The sequence below is a fragment of the Strix uralensis genome, chromosome 24 (genome assembly GCF_047716275.1).
Source record: "Strix uralensis isolate ZFMK-TIS-50842 chromosome 24, bStrUra1, whole genome shotgun sequence".
NCBI lineage: Eukaryota > Metazoa > Chordata > Aves > Strigiformes > Strigidae > Strix > Strix uralensis.
Genome location: NC_133995.1, coordinates 5,193,104 through 5,216,585, shown reverse-complemented (window position 1 = coordinate 5,216,585; position 23,482 = coordinate 5,193,104). Strand labels below are relative to the sequence as shown.

The following is a 23,482-nucleotide window of genomic DNA, read 5'->3' as shown; positions in this document are numbered from 1 at the left end:
CCTTGCAGGGGTTAGAGGGAAGATTAATCCTCTACAGGGTTAATCCTTAAGTCCTTGGTGTTTGACTCTTGAAGGAGGGAGGGAAGTTAACAATATTCTCAGAAGTGCTCGGAGACCACCTACTCTTTCGTATGGCCTGCCAACAGCTGTCAGATGGAAATGATTTTTGGACAGTGAGGCATCAGTGTGGAATCACACTGGTGACCAAGAGCGGGCTCTGTATCCCACAGTCTTTGACTTACACCCCTAGTGACTCTTGCCACGGAGGGAAGAGGGTTTCCCAGACCCATCAAAATTCTTCAGAGGCGTGTGAATTAGCAGTGGTTGATGGTTTACTGTCTCTTGTGGTTAACTTTAATAGACACTTCTTCCTCTGAAGATGCTTTTTGGCAAGCACATGTATGGCTGAAAGACGTCTAGTAGCAGGAGAACGTGGGAGCTCTGATTTAAAACCGGGATGGTCTGATAAAGCACAGAGTAGTGAATCCTTGTACTGGCTGTGTGCTTTGTGACACTAACCCCTCTGCTCGACGCAGTGCTGTGCGCTCCGTTCTCTGTATTACTGCTCTTAACCACAGCTGTCCAGCCACTGGTTTGCTTCCAGATAACCACCTTGGTGTGAGAACGCTGCTGAAACTTGTCCTTGCCAGCTCTCCGTCTGTTTGGTGTATGCCTAAGTGTTCCCTGTACGTTTTCTGTCTTGCAGCATCTGGAGAGGGCCAAATGTGAACTGCGTTGACAGTACTGGATACACCCCACTGCACCATGCTGCTTTGAATGGTCATAAGTGAGTCATCTTACAATGCCTTTGATCATAGGGGATACTGTGTGCTTTACAAGCTACGGTTTCTGTGTAATTCATTCACCAGTCTTCACTGTTTCCACTGAAAATGTGGCGATGGTGCAGCACTACACCATCTTCAGGACAAGAAGTGAAGAACATCAGTGCAGTGAAGCCATAGAGGCATTGGCTGCTGCACAGTATGGTCATACATCTCTTTAAAAATTTGGCGAAACCCTGAGGTTTTCAACCATCTTTCTATTCATAAGCAATTTGGGTAAGATATATCAACATATTAAAGGTGGCTTCTCCAGTAACAGTCCTCTGCAGTCTGTCTGGTGTCCAATGTGTTGCTGCTCCTGCACCACTTAAAACTTGCTTTTGTGCATATTACATTTTTAAGTAACTCCAGTCTTCAGCGTGGTAAATTTTGTATCGTTCATTGCTACTTAAGACATTGAGAAATTGAATAGAGTTAAAAATCTTTATTCCTTCATTGTGCTGGTGCAATTCACTTTTCACCAGAGTGGCTTGTGGATGACCTCAGTCCCTGTTCAGCTCCATTAGCGTGAAGGTAACATAGATCTTTCCTGAGCTCATCTCAGCAGTCTGCCTTTCACACACACACGCGCTCACCCTTGGACAGCATTTAATAGGAACACTTTAAAATGACATTTCAAGAGAATCCCTGAAATACTCCTGCTGAGATTAACTTTTTGTAAAATACTTACTGCAGAAAGTAAGCTGTGAAATGAAGACTGAATATCTTATGGACTCAAGTTTCCTTCTCTTGCAGGGATGTGGTAGAAGTTCTGCTGAGGAACGACGCGCTAACCAACGTAGCAGACTGTAAAGGCTGTTACCCTCTTCACCTGGCGGCGTGGAAAGGAGACGCAGACATAGTGAAGCTCCTCATCCACCAGGGACCTTCACATACTAAAGTGAATGAGCAGGTCTGCGTATTTTTCTTTAATATATTGTTGAATCGCCTCCCTTGGATGGAGAGAGACTACTTCAGCTGACGCCTGACTCTTCCCAAACTAGTAGCAATTGTTATAAAGTCCTACTTGCTAATGGGATAAGAAGGGCTCTGCCTAAAGCAAATACCTCCAGTTCTCAGCTAGTGTTGAATGAGTAAGGCATATATGTTTATATAGAGATACAGAAATATGAGACCCACTCCACACCTAAAAAGTGGTCTCCCGCTTTCATACTGGGCTTCTGAAACTAACCCATAGTTTTTCCTTTCAGTTGCTGGATAGCTGAGAAGGTTTCTAGTTCTGTCAGAGGATACACTGGCTCCCTTCTTTGGGGACTAATCAAAGCAGCTTTGTTTAGTCTTTGTTTGGCCATGCGCTCTGAGCTACTCTCCTGGCTTGTCTCTAGCACTTGCTCCAGTTAACTAATTTGTCAGTTGTAAGGTAATTTGAACCCTGCTTGCCCCCAGATAAATCCCTAGCTTAATCTTAAAGAATTATTTTCTCAATCAGGCAAGAAAAAAAGATCTGGTGCATTTCTTCCCTTTATCAAGCTGATAGTTTTTGGGTCAGGATGCAGAGGGATTGATTTGTGTGAGACAGCAGTGGCTGCCGTGTCCGCTTTGGAGGGCTGGCTCCTGTGTAACTTCCCTGTGGAAGTCAGCAGGTATCTTACAATTCCAGGGAACTTGTGAAATGCTGCTGCTGAAAGACCCAAATATTTCTTTTGTTCAAGAGTTTTGGTATAAGGGAACTGGTTTACTGAGTGAGGCCAGCTGAGCAGTGTTACTGAACCACTTATGGCTGAGTGAGCTTGGGCAGACATGCAGTAATAGATCCAAATTGGATGGTTAAAGCTACAATAGCCCTTAGTTGTCCTGTTCTCCTGAGGCAGGAATATCTAATGTCCCTGTGAATCAGCTCCTAAACCACTCAGGCTTTCATCCAGGAGGAGCAAACCAAAATAAGTTTGTCTGCCTTAATACAAGGCTAAAACTGTATATTCACTCAGAAGTTAATTCACAAGTAGGTCAGATACTCATGGCCCAGGTTTAGCAAAACCTGTCAAAGTCCAGATGAGCAGCTGGGAACTGTGACTTTCTGCTGTTTAATTTTGATCTGGGTATATACTTTACAGAAGCTGAGTAGCAAACTCCCTTCTGAGTCAGGCTTAGGAGTCCTAATCCTGCTTCCAGCCATACTTTGTGGGGACCAAAGTGCCATGCTTAAGTTTCCTGTTCCTCAGTATGATGGCTAACGTGGTGCATCAGGCTGCTCCAAGGCTAAATGGTTGCTTCTAAACCATCACAAAATGAAAAATATGGTGGTAATGCTACTCACTACCACTCCTTAATTGAGCAGAAATAACTACGAGTGTGTGTTTTAATGTCTTTGTTGATAGTTTTCCAGTTTGGGGCTGTGGTTAATAATGTCTTCAGGCACAGCTGCAGGCATTCAGTCTGTTTAAATAGGTTTGAGAAGTGTAGTTAGCTGTTTACAATCAATCTGATAAGAATTGACTGAGGGCCCTGAGTGTAAACTGTTCTGCTCTGAGTAGGGCAGGTACAGGGGAAACCTTTGCAAAAGATTAAAAGCTTAGTGTAATTCTCCCAGGTAATGTTTCATTAATGTCTGTTTAGTAGGAACCTTTTTAAATGAGAGAAGTCAGCCGAATAGCCTGTGCTGCTTGTGTTTGGAGCCTTGGAAATGAAATGCACGGTGGTTCAAGTTACAGGAATCGGCAGCTGGAATGGCTTCTGCTGTTAATAGCTTTGACTGGAACAAGATGCTGTGTTCTGTCATTTCCACCCCTTGGGAGTCACCCATTGCTTTGTTGCTATATCTCACCCATTTCATGATCACATTTTTTTTTTCTTTTTCCTCTTCCTTTTTGTAGAATGCTCTTGAGATCAAAGAACTCAAAAAGTACGGCCCCTTTGACCCATATATCAATGCCAAGGTGTGTACTTTGCTGTCAGCATTTCACTGCATCATTACTCCAAGCTGCACTCGTGTGCTTCCAGGTGCAATGTCATCCAGTTGCAATAATACCTGTTCAGTTTGCAGCTGCTTGGGGAAAAGTAAAATGCAACCATTTATTTACTGTGGGTTTCTTTCTTCAAAGCAGTTATAGAAACATAATTTAAGGGAAGCTTTTCCTTACTTTCCTGGGGGCTCCTTCATTGCTTAGCCTTGTAGGACTCACGGTGATGGTCAGTTTGCTTGATTTGGCTGGATGACTTCCAAAAGGTAATGTTATTTCAATTAAAATGCTTTAGGCTTTGTTTCATGTGCTAATGTTGCTGATAAATGCAAAGAGAAGGATTTTTTTTTTTTTTCCCCCTGCTTAAACATGGATGCATTTTCTCTGTGGGCTGTTTGGAGTGAATTTTCATGCCTTTTCTCCTACAAAATGCATAATGCTGTATTTGTCGTTTGAATGGACAGTTAATTCTTGTGGTGGTGGTGGGGAGAAGGGAAGGCGGTAGTGTTCATGCCTCCCTTCCCAAGTCCTTCATGTCCTGCTTATTGCATCAGTCTCTCTTTTTTGATGTTAAGTCTGTTGTGTCGTCTGACCCTTCAGCCCTAGTCTTCTGTTCCTGTTTTCTTGCCTATTTTGCTCCTCTCTTGCTTTTAGTTGTTGTTGAGCTACAAAAAGGCATGACATCAGCACTTATGATGCACCGAGGCTGAGCAATTGAGGAAGCAGATAAGAAAGTTCCTGGTGGTGTTTTCTCAGACACCATTTTTCATTTTTATTTATAGTGAAGCTGCAGGCCAGCGATGGCATAATAGTCTGCTGATTTATCATGAGATACTTCTGCTGTAAACCACCATGCCACAGTTGCTTCCAGCCAATTATTTTAGATCCAGCCATCCATGGCAGATTTCTGTCTCTCAAAGTTTAGTTAAAACTTTCACTCTGCTTGATCTGCAGTACCTTAAAAACACACGTTCGCAGTTCCTGAGCTTGCTAACCACTGGGAATTACATTTGATTTTTGCAGACTTATACTTCAGGAAATACTCTAGTGCATACCTCTTTAAGCACAAATATATCTGCATGAAGCTCAGCCCTATTGGTGATTTTTACAAAAATCCAGATGGGAATTTTACAACAAAAATGTCTTCTGTGGAAACATCATAGTGAGCAGTTCAGTTGCCTGAAAGGAGTTTTCTAAAGCCTTGTCAATAACAGAGTAAAGCCTTACACACTCCACCGTTAAAATGTTGAATGAAGAAGGAATATAAAGACGAGTGACGAGCTATATAGTGAGCTCACTTTCTTGTGGGTTTTTGTTTATGAAGTATTCTAATTTGAATTTTACATTTTTGACAAGTGCATTATTTTAAACTCTCAGTTCAGTTTTCAAGATGGCTGTAATGCTCTCAAGACCAAGGCCAGCGTTTTTAAAATCTTTGCCTTGGTTTAAAGGAGAGAGATAGGATTTATACACAATCTGTTAGGTTCCTCACAAGTTCTGAACAACTTTCCACCAGTTTCTGGCCAGGTTTGGTGAAGAGCATGTGGAATCATCCCCATCGTGCAAACCTTGATGTGCAAACCTTCTCAATAGCCTGGCTGCAGTGGGAGAACCACAAAAATTCCAGGTGCAGAGTGTAAGAGTCCTTGCTTAGGTGATGCTTCCAGCTCCCGTGCAGGATGGGATGTCATACAGAAATGATTGAAGCGACATGTTTCATCTTTCCAAACATTTTGGGATATTTAGAAGAGGGGGAAAGCATTTATAGAAGGCTGAACTACAATTTAATATCCTGTTGAGGAAGAGATAAGAAAGCCAGAAGCTTCTTGCTGTCCTAAAAGTTAAAGAAATAGGTAATGCTATCTTTTTATGCCCCTGCCTTTTCAACATCTTTTGTTCAATAGGAGGTCCCTGCAGTCTGTTACAGGCCTGAAGGTCTTCTGAAAAGCAAATGATAGAAGCAGAGCTGAGAGATGGAGCAGCAACTTTGCTTCAGTAACTCCTGCTATCTTGAATTTGGTTATTTAATTTGTATGAAGGAACCAACCAGTTGAGCAGAGCCAAAGTAGAAAAAGCTGTCACATAGCTCAGGTTTGTGCACTGGTCTTTTTTTAATTGGAAGCAAATGAATCATGCAGATTGGGTTTAAAGTGCTATAAATCTAAATGGGCTGCTGAGAAAAGTGGAAGCCTACCATCTGGAGTCTGCAAATGAAACCGGGCAGCGAACCCACCCGCAGAGCTCCCGAAAGCTTGTTGGACATATGGGGATCTTTTTTTTTTTTTTTTTTTTTTTTTGAAATATATTTGGCATTGCTGGGCACCTGTAGGAAGGAATGAGGCCTGTTCATCCTTACTCTGCTCCTGGCAGTGCTGTGTGGGATACTGATGGAAATGGTGTGCTGCAGGAGGGAAGGAGATGGTACAACTGACCAGGCAGCTCCAGCCAACTGTCCTGGCCTGTGTTGTGCCCGAGGTTGTGATGTGCCTTGGGTGGCACCTCCTGGTGAAGTTTGGATTTTGCTTAATGTTTTTTTCTTTTTCATTTCGGCCTGCCTTTAACTGAAACTTTGTGGAGTGCATGCCAGCCGGACATCCCTGTTCTGTGCTTTAGGATCAGCAAAATAGCAGGTTTTTAATAGGGCAAGCCTCTGTTAGATATGCACACACTGAAAAAACCCTTTCAAAGGAATCTTAGAAATAGGTTGGATGGGACCAAAGGGTCATGTAGGCTCTTTTCCCAGCCCTGAGGCAGGATCAGGTCTATCTAAACCAGTCCTGAGCAGTGTTTGTCTGGCAGCTTCTAGAACACCTCAGATAGGGACAGTTCTATAGTCTCCCTTGGCAGTTTATATGACCGTTCAAATCTTTGCAGGTTAGAAAATACAAAAACTTTCCCTTATTTAAACCAAGTCTCTCTTTCTTCAGTCAAAGCCCTCTTACAGTGTGTTAGGAACAGGCCTGCAGACAGATATACTTTAAAGGGCGGTAGATTCTCCATTTTAGCATCTGATGAGGAGCATAAGGGCTACAGTATGTGGTATCTAGTTACTAGGGCTTGGAAAATTTGACGGAGCCCATATGAAAGCAGAGGCATTTCTGCTTGTGTTCCTATTTTGTGGTCTGTAGGTGGGCATCGTGTGAGCCCAGCTTCTCACTCCCAACTGTGCATTGGGGAGATGCTAGGATTCCTGCAAGAATGCAGCCCCTGAGCCCTGTTGAGCGCTCTATTTTTCTTAAAAAGTTTTGAAAGTTGAACTCATATGCCTTCTGGCTGCTGGGAAGAAATTTTCTTTTTCCATCTCTGATAAATATGTATGTCTGAGTGCTCATGCTCACTGTGCAGGCTCCATTCTGGTTTGTGCTTGGAGAGGCAATGCGGGGAAGGGAGGCAAAGTCCCTTGCCTGGCACAGCTCTAGTATTTTTGGCTGCTCAAAACTCTCCCAAAATGGAGGCAATAAAGACTTATGCGATAACAGGAATTTCCAGTACACAGTCTGTGGTGGGGAAAGACTTGCTGTAGTGATTCAGGGGAGTTCACCACCTGGTGATCGCTGTTGTGGGAGGAAGGTCTGGGGATTTCACCCCGAGAGTCAGAGCCCTGACCTGCCTAAGGAAAATCAGACTAAATTGCAATGAAGATGGGGCAAGTCTCCAGCAATTATGTTATTAAAGGATGTTGTGTTCCCATTTTGAGGTGTCAGGCAGGTGTTTGGAGTTGCTGCGTGCTCTAAAGCGCCCCTGAGGGATACGGCCTCTGTGCCAGGGAGGGATGAGACAGGGACAGTCCTAGCAGTGGAAATCCCTGGTAGCCAGGGCTAGCGTGGCATGAGCAGTGCATACCCCCCGTGGCTCTTTGGCAGATACCCACTGCTCCAGAGGGGGGCTGAGGTTATCTATTTTTTTCTGCACAAATTGGCAGCGAGCCTCCCTCTTGCTGTGGGGCAGGCGGAGGGCCTCGTGTCGTGGGCTTGCTGATACCTGGGTTCCATTCCCTGTCAAATAAGAATAATGTGATTTACCAACCTTTCAAATGCCTTGAGATCAGCAGCGTAGGCTGATTGCTAGGTGTGATCTCTGTAGTTCTCTATTCTCTCCCCTTCTCACTCCGTATGTATATTTTATGTGCAGACCTGTATTCTGCAGTAACTTCTGTCCACTTGTATGTGCCTTCCCTCACCATGGCTGCCTCTGCCACTCCAAGTATATAAAGCCTGTTGTCTGACTTTGAACTTCTGTGCTAACAGTGATGCTGTGCTTTCCTTACCTCCTTAAATATCTCACTTCTGCATGTGGCTGCTGCTCCTTCCTGCCTCCTCAGTCTTTGCTTTTATACAAGTTGCAGCTGCAGAGAGCTCCTCTCCAGAACTCCCTGCTTCCCTTACGCTTTTCACGTGGCTGAAAAATGATGCAAATACCAGATAAAAACAAATGGGAGTTTGCATGCATGACTCCTGTAATCCTTGGAATGACCTAACACGTTAATAGGATTAAGGTGCTTGTACAACAGAGCAAGTTCTGCAGCGTGGTTGTGAAACGGTGCAAAATACTGACTGCTCCTATGAGCTGGTGTCCACAAAAGTGCGTGTGCTCTCAAAGCAAAAAGGAAGGTATTTTGATCAAATTCAGTTTCTAACAGAGTATTCCAAATTTCATCAAGACAAGTACATTCTCTGTTTTGGTTTTTTTTTTTTTAATGGGAACTGTTCTTAAAATGACAAATTCAACCATGATTCTTTCAGCAAAAGTTGAAGTGTGTAACGGTTTGTACTGAAGTTTTTTTGGGTCAAATTGTAGATAACTATTTGTTTCTAAAGTCCTTAAACTGAAATCCCTCTGTGTATAACACGCAATAGCAAAACTAGAAACTTGAGGTGAATTTAATTTGAGAAGAGGCTCTTTTAAATGTGGCAACGTTCCTATTTTGCACCTGCAAATGAAATGTGTTAGGTTGCTTGTCTTTCAGTGCTTTGCATTGCTGATTTTTTTAACCTGACAGATGCTGCATGAGTTAATTGGGTCTGGCTTTCACGGTGGAGGTGTTCTCTTGTCGCTTGGACATCTCTTCCCTCAGTTGACCTGAGACCTTGGCTTGTTAGTGGAGTGATCTAATTGCAGTGCTTTCTAATTCACAAATTGCATGTAACTTAATGCACCCTTTCTCTAACCAGCCAGCTTGCGAGCTTCAGAATTGAAAAGGTGGAATGATTGTTAATAATCAGGATAAGTAGGATTTGAAACAATTGAAGTTTAAATCTAAAATGATGACGATTAAGCTACAGCAGATAGAATTCATGCTGCGGTTGGCCTATCGTATATTGCAGCTTTTTGGTTTTGTGGCACCCCAAAGTGTGGGATGGTGCCACCAATAACAGACTGCCTTCCCCAAGTGTTAGCAGAGTTAATGGGAATCCAGATACAGCTCGACAATCTCTTAAACTTTAGCGTGGTCCTTTGATTTTGACCTCAGTGCTTTGGAAGCAAGCTATTCCATATACAGCACCTATTTCCCATCGAGCAGATTTCCCCTATCTGAGTAAAGCTTATTGTTCTGACTGGTTTTGAAGCTTTTACTGGGTGGGTCAGTTGATGAGTTCATGAGGGGATGTCTGTGCCTGGTAAATGGCTAGTGAGATGGTGAAAACATTGCTCCAGGCTCTGTTTCAAACTGGGCTCTCTGCTTCCCGACTGCTTTTTTTGTCTTGTTTTTGCATTTAAACTTCAATGGTTTGAGCGAGGCACGGAGCAGCTCTGTTCTCCCCCATTCTGACGCACTGGCGTTTGTGACACCCCCCCCCCCCCCCCCCAGAACAACGACAACGAGACAGCGCTGCACTGCGCCGCGCAGTACGGCCACACAGAGGTGGTGAAGGTCCTTCTGGAGGAGCTGACCGACCCCACCATGCGCAATAACAAGTTTGAGACTCCTCTGGACCTGGCTGCTCTCTACGGGAGGCTGGAAGTCGTGAAGATGCTCTTGAACGCTCACCCCAATCTTTTAAGCTGCAACACTAAGAAACACACTCCCCTGCACCTGGCAGCTAGGAACGGTCACAAAACTGTAGTCCATGTCCTCCTGGATGCTGGCATGGATAGCAACTATCAGGTATCTAGTGTTTCTGTGTTTGGAGGGCTGGTCTGATTGCTGGGGGGTGGAGAACCCGTGTAGTGGTGGCATGGAGAGCTGCACTTCACCCTCCTCCCAGAGGGATCGTTTATGAAAGTTGAGCGCTGGCTTTGTTTTGCTCTGGGTTGTTTGTTCAGCTCTTGGTTGCTCTGAGAAGCTGCTCAGAGGGATTCTGGTGCTGTGCATGCTTCACGCCTGCTTGTTAGTGGGACAGAGAGCCCCAGGCGCATAGCGAGGGAGAAAAAACCTTTTGCTGAAGCTATTCTGCCCCTCAGGACTATGAGCTATTGATAGTGATGGAGGCAAACTGTGTCTCTTCCTGTCAAGCCACTTGTGGATATGCTGTTTTCACAGCAGTAGCTTGTATGTCATGGTCTTTCCTTTTCAGGACATGACCTCTTGCTCACCTGCAGAAAGTCCTCTCTTGGTCTCTAACCTGGGCCCGCATGTCTCTCTGAAAAGCCCATCCCCATTTTCCATTCCAAACTCTCAGCATCGTAATAATATTGATAGTCTGTCCTCAGCTGTAGATCGTGTTGCCCACACTTTGTATATGATGCTGTATATTTATTGCTTCTGTAACCTTCTAAAACATGCCTCTATCACCATTCCCCACTCTCTAGCTTCATGCTATTTTTCTATTTTTCCATTTAATTTGCAGACTGAAAAAGGCAGTGCTTTGCACGAAGCTGCTTTGTTTGGCAAGACAGATGTGGTACAAATATTGCTGGCTGCAGGTGAGAGAATGATCCCCTTTTGAAGCAATAACATGACAATCCCCTCACCCAGAGCTTGAGGAAACCCCTTTAGAGTGGCAGCGTGTTTCTCCAACCAGCTGTCAAAGTTCCTCAGAGAGAGGAGAGGTTATCTCTTGGTGTTCGGCTTTAGGTCTGCCTCTCTACGGCATTTTTTAGTGCCCCCCCGCCCCGTGATGATTACAAATACAAGATCTGACTTGATGAAAGACATGAATTTGCACATAGTTAGAAAATATTCTTGCTTTTACCTTCTCTACACCTATTGCCATAGGTATTGATGTGAACATAAAGGACAACAGAGGCCTGACAGCTCTGGATATTGTGAGGGAACTTCCTTCTCAGAAAAGCCAACACATAGCAGCTCTTATCGAAGGTAAGTGGTGTAGCTCTGAGTGTAGGCAGGAGAGAAAAGTCTGGGCTGCTAATTGTGCCAGTGCAAGTACAGGACTTTGTTCTCTAGTCCTGGAAAGTGCTGAAAGCAAAGCAGCTTCAGGTCAGGTCCCTCGATGAGAATCTTACAGGTGTTGGAAGGAATGATGCTTAAATGCTTGGGTGAACTGTCTCCAGACCAGATCTTCGCAGGGGGATGTCTCGGGGGGATTTAGGGGGATTAGCTTCTTTGCTGAAGGAGCGTGGCATGACTTCTACAGTTTAAATGGGCTTAATTGAGCTTTGTTTAACTCACTTCAGAAGTTAATTAAAATTAAGGATAGCCTAAATCTGCTTGCAGAATGTAAAGTAACAGATTTAGAAATGGTTTTGGATTAACTATCCTTTATGTGTCTGCGTAGGCAAATAGTCTTAGATCCTACTCCTCACTTCATTGTGAGGCTTGGGCATGGATTTTGCAGATGAGATTTACAGAAATGGCCTTGATTACTTGTGGTTCATAAAGGAGCTTGGCCCCTTGTGTCTGTCCAAGTTAGGGTATGAAATGTGGCATCTTAGCTCAATTCATACCTTGTAATTATGCTGTCTCAATTTCCTCTCAGCTGTGGGGAGAAAGATCAGAAGCGTATGCAACTGGTGTACATTATTCATGCTTAGTATTTGAGAGCTTTACAGGTTCAAAGCACTTTGCAGACTTTTAATTAAGCTTTGCCTCTGAGGCTGATGGGTATTATCTCTATTCTGAAATTGAAGACAAAGATGGTCTTTAAAACTGAAGTTCTTGCAGGTAAATGCTGTTAGTTTGCTCCTGTGAGTGAGCTAGCTGTGTGAGATGTTGCTGCCTGACTTGATTTATGTGAGCTTCATGTTTCTGGCTTTGCCTGTGCTTAGGGGATCCCAGCTAGAATTGGTTTCTCTGTCTTACGACTCCAGAAGACCAAAGTACATCTCTGCTTAGTGATGTAGCTTGTGTCTACAACGTGAAGTGATCTGCTCCATGACGTTGGGTCCGTACAGGAGCTTTGCAGCTTTGTGATTAAAGACTCTGTAAAAGTTCAAAGAGCCATCCTTAACCTTGTGCATGTGATTAAAGAGGCCGCCTGCTTCTATTTTTGGGATCTGAGCTGCAAGTTTTAATAATGTACTTTGGTTATTTTTTGGAGACTTAATAAGCTGACAGTTGGCTTTCCATCCACAAGGGAGGAGGTACCATATGCTGAAGTGGACATAGAACTAGGCTGAGATAAACTGACCCTGTCACCCCACCTCATTGCAGATTACACGATTGGGAAGAAAAGTGCCAAAGCTGCAGAGAAGACTGTTCAAGCACCGCTTGTTCCAGCCACTGATCCTGTGTGCCGAATATCTCAGGGTAGGCTTCCACACAGCACGGCAGTCCCTAGCACTCTTCTTCCTGCAAGTGCTGCTTTTCCAAGAGCAGAAGCCCCACGTGATGTACTCGTGTGTCTCTTCCTCTCACAGGTGATGTGGAGAAAGCAGTGACGGAACTGATCATAGATTTTGATGTGAACCCAGAAGAGGAGAGCCCCTATGAAGCTTTATACAATGCAACGTCCTGCCACTCCCTGGACAGCCTTGCCAGTGGGAGATCTTCAGATCGGGAGTCTGTGAATAAGGAAGCGGAATCAACTGGTCTCAAAGCAGCAGGAGTCAGGCCTGTACGTAGCTCTGTGTGCTTGTCTCTGCTTGCCTTAGAAAGACAGGTAACTTACTCTGTTTTCATGATTTTGCAGCAAGCTGCCAATCCCCCAGCTTGAGGAAATCTTTAAACCCATCCCTGACGTTGTTAGAGCAGGCAGGTTCCTCTCCTTTTTCACTGACGTGTTTACATAACCTCTCTTGTGAACACGAGTAGCCGCTTCCACGTGCCTGACTTTCACCTGGTGTTGCATCCTTCTGTTTGCTGGCAGTTGAATACTGGTGCCTGTGAATTTTGGTTCACCAGGACGTTGCACTTAGCTGAAGGGCTAGCTTCTTGTCTAGAAGAAAGCTTTGGGAACTTGCGTGTGGAGCATTTTTCTTATCTCTCTTGCTCCCTGCTTTGCCCAAGAGAAGGCTCTCAAGAAATTATCTTTAAGAATATCCTGTTGGAAACTAATTGGCAGCGGAAACATTTTTTTTTTTTGTGTGTATTACTTGCAGAAATCTGTAGAGGGTACTCAAGGCTTTGTAAGTCAATGCAAAGCTCCTGGAACTGTCTCCAAAGAAGGCTTCCTCACCTTCTGTTGGTTGCATCTGCTGCCCCCTTAGCAGGCGGTGGCGGTGCTGCTATGGGGCGGATGGGATGCTGGCCTTGCAGCATGCTGCGTCAGCTTCAGGGTTTGTTTTCGGGTTGGTTCTACAAAGCCTGCTCTGTGGATGTATTTTTGGACGAAAGGCAAGTCAGCAATGAACAATTAAACTGCTGGTGGTACTGTAACCATGTTTCCTCTCTGCAAAGAGGTGCATCCCTTTTCCTGTGCTATTAGCAAATATAGTGAAATGAGACAAAAACTTTAGAAGACTGGCATTTCAGCCAGATCTCTCTTCAGGGTACGCAGTACAAGATGCACTATTCTGTTACTAACTAAATCTTGCTGGCATATCCATCTATGTGCTGTCCTGTGTTAATAGTGTCTGATGAGAAATAAGCTCAGCTCTGTCACAAATAAAAAAAGATGAGAGGCTGAACTGCGGTGAGAAGGGAGAAGAAAGAGGAGACGTGCTCCAGGAGCTTGCCAGAGTTTCTCCCAAGACTTCCTTGAGTTTTTGGAGCGAGGGGTTGGCCTCTGCCATCTTTCCCTTTGCCATTAGATGGAGCCGTTGCAGGGCAGGAGATGACCCAGAGCTGTGTTCAGCTCTGCATGGAGACAAGGCAGCGCTGCTCTTACTGCCCACAGGCGATCTTGGGGTATTTGAGGAATGCAGTGCAGCATTGTCTCTTGATCTCTAGGGTTTTTCACTATAAAAGGTGCCTCTGGAATCACTTATTCTTGTTACTGTTTCATTAAGACACAAGCGATGAGTCTTCCCTTTCTACCCATTTGCATGAGTTCATTACTGACCTTCACTGTGAAAGCTCTGCTATTGAGATTTCCAGTCTGGGTCTGAATGAACTGGTTTAAGTAATGAAGCAATAAACCTGTGTAAACAGCACTTCCACCCGAGCAGTTTTATTCTCCCGAAAGCACAGTTGTGCTCACGTGGGTCTGAGCTGGCCCTGTGCAGCGTCACTGCCGCCGAGCAGTCCAGCCCCGGGACCGCAGGAACCTGCAGGGAGGGTGCTCGTCCCGGACAGGTGTCCTGCAGGAGAGGAGGAGGAGGAAAGGCAGCAACCCTTGCTAAGCTCTGTGCTGTTAGGACTGAACTTTTCCTCCACCCAACTTAATTTGAGGAGGTCCTTACCATGCTGCATTCACAGCAGCGTGGACTTAGCGTTGGTGGAAGTGGAAGGGGATGTGCTTTAACACAACGCGGTTGACAGTGGTCTTCTAAACCACAGAGAGAACGTCCACCCCCGCCTGCCAAGCCACCGCCCGATGAAGAGGAGGAGCAGCAGCATGTGGAGAAGAAGATAGGCCACGGTGCTTCCTGTGAGGTATGTGGGGCTTGATCTGGGGTTTTTTATAGGAGCGTCGTTTAAAGATCGGGAGGAGCCAAGTCTGATGCTACCTCCCTTGCAAGTCGGGTTGTGGCTGTGAAGGACTGTCACTCCAGCATTGCTGCTGTCACTTGCCATGGGAACTTCCTTTACGCGTTTCTTCCAGGGCACCTCTGTGTTGACCTTCAGCCTTACTTTCCTATTCTTGGCTGAGAATTCCCTTAGGAAGAGTTTTTTCTGCATCACGTTGCGATGTGGACTGTTGCCCACTTGTAATGATCCCACCAAATGCCTCTTCACTTGAGACTGAAACCCAAAGGGCTGTCGCTTCCTGCTTCCTCTTAGCCTCCAGCTGTGAAGGGGATGCGTGGGCTTGTGGGTCCCACTGACTTGGACAAGGGTCAGGGGCTTCAATTCAGCCGAGAACCTGGCCCAGCAGATGTTACAGCTGTCCTCTGGAGAGGTCAATGCGTGTGAGCTGCTTTTTGATGAAACTAAAGCTCTCCTGTTCTGCACTGTTGCTCCTGGGCTTTCTATTGCTCTTTTATTCACCAGCCTGTGAACCTCAGATGTGAGGGCTCTCCGGGAGACCCATGTGGGGGGGGGTGTGAAACCACAAATCTGTCTTGGCAACTTCTGCTGACACCCAGGAAAATCTTCAAAGCGAAAACAAATCTTGTGGATTTCCTTGCTTTTCCAAATGCAGTGGGTTGTATGTAAAACAAGTGGAGTGTGTGCTGCCTCTAGCTGTCAGAACAGGCTCCAGTTCACCAGACACTTGGCTTTGAACGTGTTGATCTGGTGAAGTTCCTACAAGGCATAAATGTGATCTGTTTTCTGACGTATGTCAAATCTACACAAGACATGAGTAAACCTTATTTTCTTTAATGGAACTGACTTTATGTAGAGAGAATAAAGCTCCGAACAGTGCATAAACAGTAAAACTGAAATGTGAAATTGTGGGCTGATCTTTCCACTGCTCTTAAAATGACTTTGCAGTGTGTGATAACCAGTCCCATGGCAGAGGAGAGCTGGGTAGCAGGTCACAGCATAATTGGAGAGCAGAACTTGTTTATGACGATAAACACGAGGGAGGGAAACGTGCATTGACTGCTCCTGCTGAGTTATCTTGCCATATTTAATTATAAAACACCTGCTGTGTTGTCCTGCCATTAACAGCTTTGGAAACATGATCCATTAAAGGAAATCTTGTTGGCAAATAGACTTGTACGCAAAGTGACTCACTGGGGAGATCTTGATTTGCCACCAGTTTCATTGATACAACTTACAGACAGTGTGTGTCACTGCCTGGAAGTGACCTTCTAGATGTGCCAGTAAGGCACTTTGGGGTCTGATTCTTTTTCTTTGCTTACTGCTTCTGGGGTGCTCTGCTGTTCTGACTCTTGCCCATTATTTATCATCTCAGTACATGTTCTCCCTGGGTCAGGCAGGCGTGAACAGGAGTACGCTTAGGGAATGCTGGAAACGTCTTGGAGCAGCATCCTGATCTGCCATCCTCCAGACCTGCTCTCGCATTAGAGCCAGGACAGTTAGTCATTGAATATTCTGGGGCTGGGCCAAACTCTAGTTTCAAAAGTAGTCTTTTTATTCCATTGCCAAGATGGGGCTATCAGTCGAAACAGATGTGCGTAAACGAGAAACTTTTCACTTTCATCATGGAAAAACATTAGTACAAACAGGCAAAAGAGCTGATTGTTTGGAGGTGCTTGAGTGCCGTCTTTCACTATCTGCAGAAACCTTCTGGGCTTGTAGCTGAATAAGAGTCTGCATTGTCAAATTAAACTTCAGTTTCGTTTGTTTACTACTCATCTCTGAAAGGGAAGCACAGACAAAAGACGAGGCGCCATGGTTGTTCTAGCAGTTTGGTCTGCAGTTCTGGTGGGGGAGGAGGGAGAAATGAGATGAGTTACCCTTTAAAAATCTTTCAAAGTCCACTGCTGTGGATTAAGTACACTTTAAAGAGCATCCTCATACCAACAGCATCTTATTTTTGGCCTTTGCTAATAGTGAATATTTATACATGTTAACCCAACACATAGAAATAAATGAAAGATGAGTTGGAGGAAAGTTTTACTTGATTTTGTTATTCCTGGTTGTAGAGCCTACAGAGCAAGCACAGTTCTCCAGCAACAATGGTCTTCATTTTGAGTGAATCTGAACCTGAAACTCCGTTTAAAGCTTGGAAGGATGAGAGATGGAGAAAATAAAGTGTAAATAGGCCTATAAATGCATGCACAAAAGTTTTAGAAAGGAAAAGCTGGGAACTGTGTGCTGGTAGGGAGCTACTTCTTTGAATGTGTTCAGTGCATTTGAAAGAGGACAGCACAGTAATCATCATCTGCGGGAGTCTTAGGAGTGTACTAATGCCTGGCTTGAGGTCCAGGCTACAACTGTTATCACAGGCTGCTGCTGTGCGGTATTTTTCCAAGATCTCTGGCGAGAGCCTCTTACCTACTGTTATGGTCTGATGTTTTTGTGCCACCATCTGGTCAGAAGTTTTTTTCCCTAATTTGCTCATTATGAGCTCCTTCACCTGAAAAGGAGCAGCTCTGCCCGACAGCTCATGCTCAAAGCAGGTAGAATAAATACTTTCTTCACCGGACATGGCCTGTTTCCTCCCATTGAAAAAGTTGATTTAAAAGCCAGCTGGGCTTACGCAGAAGCAGTACACGGATGTAGGAATCCTGTCCGTGCTGCTGACTCCAGGGTGGCTCCCCAAGAGTCCCTAAGCTTCCAGAGGTCCTGGCTCGACTGCAGTCAGGTAGGTACCTATTTGCCCTTGAAGGAACTCCGATGCTTTCACTTTGGGGAAGAAACTGGAGGTGGTGCTTAGTCTGCTGTCTAGACAGTGGCAGTTCCAGGAGTCTGTGAGCAGTGTGAGAGCTCTCCCTGAGGGGATGTTTTGTTCAGACCTGTTCTTCCTGGTCTTGGCAGCAGGTCGGGATCTCTTGCTCTCTGGCTTGGCTTTGACCCCACCGCAGTTGACTGGGCTGCAGTAGGCACTCACAGCTCCTGGGCCAGGGCTGTGTCAGCCTGCCAGGGTCTGGCCAGGAGATGGTGCTGAAAGGCAGCTGACCACGCAGGCAGGGTGCCTTGAAGCCCAGTTCAGCCCCATTAGCACTGGGACGGCACATGTGGCTCTCCAAGGATGTTGAATGCCTCCTCATTCTTGGCTTGAGGTAGACCAAAATGTGTGAGTCTGCAGCAAGACCAAATCCCTGCACATGGATGGTGGCTTTCCAGAGCAGCTTGCTTGGAGGCTCTGCCAATATTACAAACAAGCTCTAATCAGAAGCTTTTTGGGATTTAAATGAGCACAATTGCTGCTGCATATCCTGAGGTTAAACTGGTTTTATACAGTGTTGCCTGAGAGCTCTTTAGTCCTAAATATGCTGTGCATCCTGAAGTTAGAAATGCTAGATCTGAGGCTTCTGAGAAGGTGGCAGGGATTTGGGCTTTTTTTTTTTTTTTTTTCCCCAGCCATGTCCTAATAGGGCCAGCAACTAAATAGTGAATGACGATGCAAATTCCAATAGCAACAGTAAGTCTGAGTGGGGATGAACAGGAATAACGGTCTCAGCTCTTTTCCCCCCTCCAGGCTGTCTGCAGACCTTGCACAGTGAATCAGTTGGTCAGTGCTAGAAAGCTGTCAGCAACCTTAAATACTAGAAAATAAAGGGGGTTTGGGTGGGTTTTTTTGAGGGGAGGCGGGGGAAAAAGGGGCTATTACATTTTGGATCACGCTTCACAGCGAAGGTGTTGCCTCTGCCAATTCCTTGCTTAAACCATGGCGTAAAGAGGCCTTGTGCTTTATTGCCGGGATAAATAGCATTGCTTTGCGGAGCACTACATTATGCTGTTTTTTATTAGGCCTCTGTTGCACGAGGAAAGAGCAGAGGAAGTGGAGCTGAGGAAGAGGAACACCCTTACGAGTTGTTGCTTACAGCAGAAACTAAAAAGCCAGTTGCGGTGGATAGGAAAACAAAAGGTAAGTGACCATCCAAAAGGCAGAGCTGTTTGCTTAGATGCATTTAATGAAAATAGAGAGGGCAGAGAGTAACTGGAACAATTAAACTCTGTTGGGTGCGGCGGCTGGATTGCAATTGTTTTGTTTCCTGGTAATCTTCACTTTTAGAAAGGAGAGGTCTAAATGTTCCTGTACAAAATGTACGCGGAGGAAGGGCAACTCTGCTATTTTGACAACGAAGAGATTGCGAGGACCTACTCTGTTAACTTAGAAAATAAGCAAATCTAGTGCACAGTCAGTAAAAGCAGAGGGGTGAAGCCCGTGCCATGTTGTTACAAGTGAGATGAAGCAATGCAAGCATTTAAATGAGCCGTATTCTCCATCCAGCTGAATTTGAAGACCTGCTGGCGTTGCATGTTCCTATCGGCAGAGGGTTGGCCCTGCTATCCTGCTCTTAAAATCAACATCTTGCTGTGTATTAAAGCTAATTCGAGGTGTTAACTAACAAAGGAGGGAAATGTACATGTGTAGAGCAAACCCATTTGTAGAACTGACTGAAAATCCACTATATGGCCAAGTTAAGTATCAAACTAGTCTCTCTTCTCCCAGAGGGACTTTTCTGCTTTACAAAGGATCTGGGAACACTTTATCTCTTGTGTTTGGCTATTGCTGGGCTTTTTGGCTTTCCTTTAACAACAACAAAATTTGTTTAGAGGAAAACCATCTCTTGCTTTATTCAAAACTCCTGAGCAGGAATTTGGAAGGATTTAGTTTGGACTCTAACCCTGGAAACCATCTCACTTTTAGGATAATGAGGACTGGATGTGATGCCTCATTGACTGTCCTGTAAGACCTGCAGCTTTTTTTTTCCCCTTCTTGCAGCATGATAACTTTCATTCTTTGAGTCCTGCTGCTCTCCTAGCTTGTATAGGGTGGCACAAGAGGTCATTGTTTTCCCACCAGCATTTGCCAAAGCCACTTGCTGCTGGAGGCAAAGTTAGGATGCTTTTCAGGTTGGCGCTTCGCAGTCTTGGCCAGGAACAGTCCTTGGGCAACAGCCACTGAACCAGAAACTTTCAGGGTATCTTTTCAGTGTGCAGCTATTGCTGGTGATTCAAGTGCAAGCTGTGCTGGACTGCTTTGCTCCTTCCTCTGGCTACTGTGTCTAGGCTTGATTAATAGAAGGGAAGGTGTGTTGTAGCTGTGTCAGATTAAAATAAAATTTCCAAGTAATGCATCTGATTGTGGGTGATGCAAATCTCGTCCCCTGAACACCTGAAGACATGGGTACTGCAGGCCATCTAAGCCCCATTTCATGGAGAGGTTGCAGGAAGCATCTTGATAGCCTGTTAAGGATCCAGAGCAGATTCCTGTCTTTAATGTACAGCTACAAAGATAATAGCTGTGACTTCAGGCTTCGCAGTCTGTGGAAAGTGTTACTGTGTTTGTAACAAACCTAGAGCCCTTCCTACTGTTGCAGTGGGAGAAATACAAGGATACGGTTGAGTTTTCTCATCTTTGAGGACTTGGCTGCTCTTTTAAATGCAGTTATCTCTGTGATTAATGCGGTGGAGCCTTCGATCTGGTGGAGGTGAAGAGCTGCTCCGAGGGGGAAGGGGCCCAGCCGATGTATTTCTCATCTCTTGCCTGCCTTAAGCTTGCCAGAGCCATCTCCCATGGCTCTTCGTGGTGGACCTGGAGAAGGGGGCACGATTGTTTGTCCCCCTTCTCCAGAGGGTACCAGCTGCTTTCCAAAACATCTTGGAGTGATCCCTGTGGCACGACTGCACGTGTGGCAGTGTCCCCAGCTGGCAGCTCTCCCCAGACTGCAGGAGCAGCTGAGCTGCGACAGGACCCCATGTCATCTTTCACCTGCTGCTTGTCCTCTCGGGGACTTGAGGCCTCTCGACCCCAGTAGGAAATGAGGCACCAACTACTTTTCTCTTTTAGCACTGGCTATTTTTCTGTTGTGTTGTTCATCCCTGCTTTCTGTCACAGCATTACAGGTTGCTTCTTTCTGCATAAGAGTTTCATAACCGCTCTGGATCAGCTTTGAAATCTGCTTTATTACCCTGGGAACAAAAGGAAATGTTTCTGGCTTTTGCGGTAGCTGGGGTCAGATGCCAGAAGGGCATGTGGAAGCAGACACAGCTGAGTATGAAATGCAAGGTATATGCTGATGGCAGGGGGAGAAGATGCATTTAGGCAGTAGCGGAGTTGTTTTGGCAAAAAGTTAAACGAGGGCTGAGTGAGGGACTGAAGCCTTAATTGGGGTGTTGGAGAATTTTCCCACCTCTGGATCAGAAGGGTCCTGGAGCATCAAAGGCAGCAGCTCAATCCCAAGACAAGGAGCAGGCTGAAGCATGGCTTTGAATTGCTTCTTGGCCCTCGATCTGAGAGGCCGGACTTCTAGATGTTACTTGAGTTCTGGAGGAGCCTTTGGTCAGAAGAGAAGGACTCTGATTCTTGCGGGCCATTGAGAAGGGCTTTTCAGGGCAGCTGAAAGGCTGAATTTCAGGCACGCTGTTTTTAATGGTGCCTTTCATATGTGATAGCTGCCTTTGTTCCTCTTGCTGCAAGTTGTCTTGTATCCAGTGACTAGATGAATGTGGTATTATCCGCCTGGCTTTGGTTGCCTTTTGTGTATGTTACAGCAGTTTGCTGTCACATGCTGGAGCACTGGGAAAAGTTGGCCTAATGTTTTGGGCAGAGTATCAGAAGTGGTTTGAGCCAAATGCTTTCCCATCCCCTTTGGTAAGGAAACTACGTGCAATCGCGTGCATGAAGTCAGGGCGTTCAGACTGTAACGGGATTTGTAAATAGGCCAGGAGTGGTGAACTGACCAGGAGGAGACTGTACAACTCCTGCTGCGTTCAGAGGGATCTGATGGAGGATGAATACAGAAAATACTTCTGAGTTTTGAAGTCTGGCTGGCTTCTCAGGATAGTCATCCACAAGTGCTGTCAGCAGTAACTACCTGCAGGTAGGACTGACTTGGTTCCTTCTGATAGTTATTAAAAACTAATATTTCTTGAGGTTCTGCTGTGCTGCTTCCGTAGGAAGCCCAGCTTGAATTGTAGAATACTTTGGGCTGGAAGGGACCTTTAAAGGTCATCTAGTCCAACCCCCCTTCAATGAGCAGGGACATCACTGAAGTCCCTACTTTGCCCTTCCTCCTGCTAGAGTTTTTCTTTATGGTTATAGTGGCTCAACCAGATGTATGACTGTTCTCTAAACCAGAGATCTGAAATGAGCCAATGACAAAAGACAGAACACACTGAAGAGACTTAAAGAAAATATCTTTGAGAGCCAGAGTATGGCTAGAGCAGCAGTGGGATGGGTATCAGTATTGGGAATCTGTGGGGACACGTGCTATCACAAACAAAGGTTGGAGGGGACAGAAACCTCTTGGTTTGCTGTGAGATGAATGTTAGTGCAGAACCGCAGCCTACATGCCCTCCCTTGGTTTCCTCATGGCTGGAGGACAGGCCCCTTGGGTCCGTCTCGGGCCCAAGCCTACATCTCTGCTGTCATGATGTATTTAGAAGCTTCTGTGCAGAGTCACATTAGTGATCTCTCTAAGCAACTACGACAGTGTTTTATTGCCCTTTCTTAAAAGGGGAGTAGGGAAGGGAGTACAAAAGGGCACAAGTTCAAGTAGCTTTTGGAGGATGAACTGCCCAAATTAACTGAGCTTGATGAGACTGATACAGGAGTGTACTGTACATGTCTGGATTTCGCATGCAGTACCTCGCTGTGTAAATGAGGCTTCGTTTCAGTTTTACTGCAGTTTTGCACCTCTAAAGTAGCACCCTAAAGGCGAGTTTCCTTTTCTTCTCTGGCCTTCTATGCCCCGAGAGAGAGATTTGCATGCTCCTCACTTCACAAATTCTGGCATGATGTAGCATGGGGAGCCTTTTCTATATGAAAGTTAGAGGCTAGCATATGCCCGTGCTAGTTTTAAGGTTGGGGAGCTTGAGCAAAAAGCAGCTGCCCCCCTAATCCAGGGGCATGAAACAAATCTTGCTGATGATTGATATATAGGGAAAGAAATTCAGTCGAGGCAGGGCAGTTGCAGCTTAGTGTTACGAGTTTGGGGAAGTGCTTCGTATCTGGAATCATCAGGCTGCTGGCAGGGAAGCTCTTAAGTGAATCCTCCCTGGGAAGCAGACAGTCTGTACCCAGAAAGGGGCTCCAGTTCCCTTTAGGTGCTGGTAGTTCCTCCTGTTGGTGAAACCTGCAGCAGGCGTTGGGTGAAGAAGTCAGGACCAATGCTGTGTCTCTGCTTGGGTGTCAAATGAGCAAGGGGAGTTGGACAGTGTTAAGGATGACTGTGTTAAGGATGACTCCCTTGCTGAGTTAGAAGGTGTAACTGGAGGAGAATGCTTTCAAATCCCTTGAAGTGCAGTAAATGGATAGAACTGGGATCTCTCTGCTTTTCTAGCACCTAAATATTATTTTCCCCTTCTCCAAATTTGCTACACCACTGAAAAATGAGTACTGTTCATCTTTTTGCCATGAGAAAAGTGATCAGCCCATGAGCTGAAACATGTCAGTAACCTATTCGAAAAAGGTGCAGCTTCCTGGGATGGCCAGTGGTTGTTCTAGCCTCTCTGCTAGCCGTCCTGAGGCACCTTCAGTTGAAACCCCAAAAGGATTTGTTGAAACCTCGGGATCCCCTGGGAACCCTCTCTGTTCCGCCCCTCAGGGGTGAAAAGGAGCGAGATTGCTCTTCCCTGCCTGTGTTGGTTCTTCTATGCGCAGCTTCCAGCACAGGCCTGTGCTATGTGCTCTGAAATATCTCCTTCAAGATGTTCCTCGCATCTTCTGAGTGAGGGCTGCTGCCCTTGCTTCATCCCTTCCTTCCCTGGCAGCT

At 45.5% G+C, this 23,482-nt stretch overlaps 1 protein-coding gene across 10 annotated transcripts in view; it reads left to right on the top strand.

Moving 5' to 3' along the window:
• Window positions 1–23,482, top strand: part of ANKS1A (ankyrin repeat and sterile alpha motif domain containing 1A) — a 127,474-nt gene that overhangs the window by 27,037 nt on the left and 76,955 nt on the right. For 5 of the 10 annotated variants that reach the window (XM_074893906.1, XM_074893907.1, XM_074893905.1 and 2 more), the window contains exons 2-11: window positions 707–787; window positions 1,578–1,734; window positions 3,656–3,718; window positions 9,552–9,848; window positions 10,531–10,606; window positions 10,899–11,000; window positions 12,294–12,389; window positions 12,500–12,696; window positions 14,520–14,615; window positions 18,510–18,627. In XM_074893906.1, the coding sequence (XP_074750007.1) occupies window positions 707–787; window positions 1,578–1,734; window positions 3,656–3,718; window positions 9,552–9,848; window positions 10,531–10,606; window positions 10,899–11,000; window positions 12,294–12,389; window positions 12,500–12,696; window positions 14,520–14,615; window positions 18,510–18,627 (1,283 nt within the window). Of the gene's footprint in view, window positions 1–706; window positions 788–996; window positions 1,059–1,577; window positions 1,735–3,655; window positions 3,719–3,777; window positions 4,009–9,551; window positions 9,849–10,530; window positions 10,607–10,898; window positions 11,001–12,293; window positions 12,390–12,499; window positions 12,697–14,519; window positions 14,616–18,509; window positions 18,628–23,482 lie in introns of those variants that run through there. The other 5 variants (XM_074893908.1, XM_074893916.1, XM_074893911.1 and 2 more) reach the window with 4 other exon arrangements.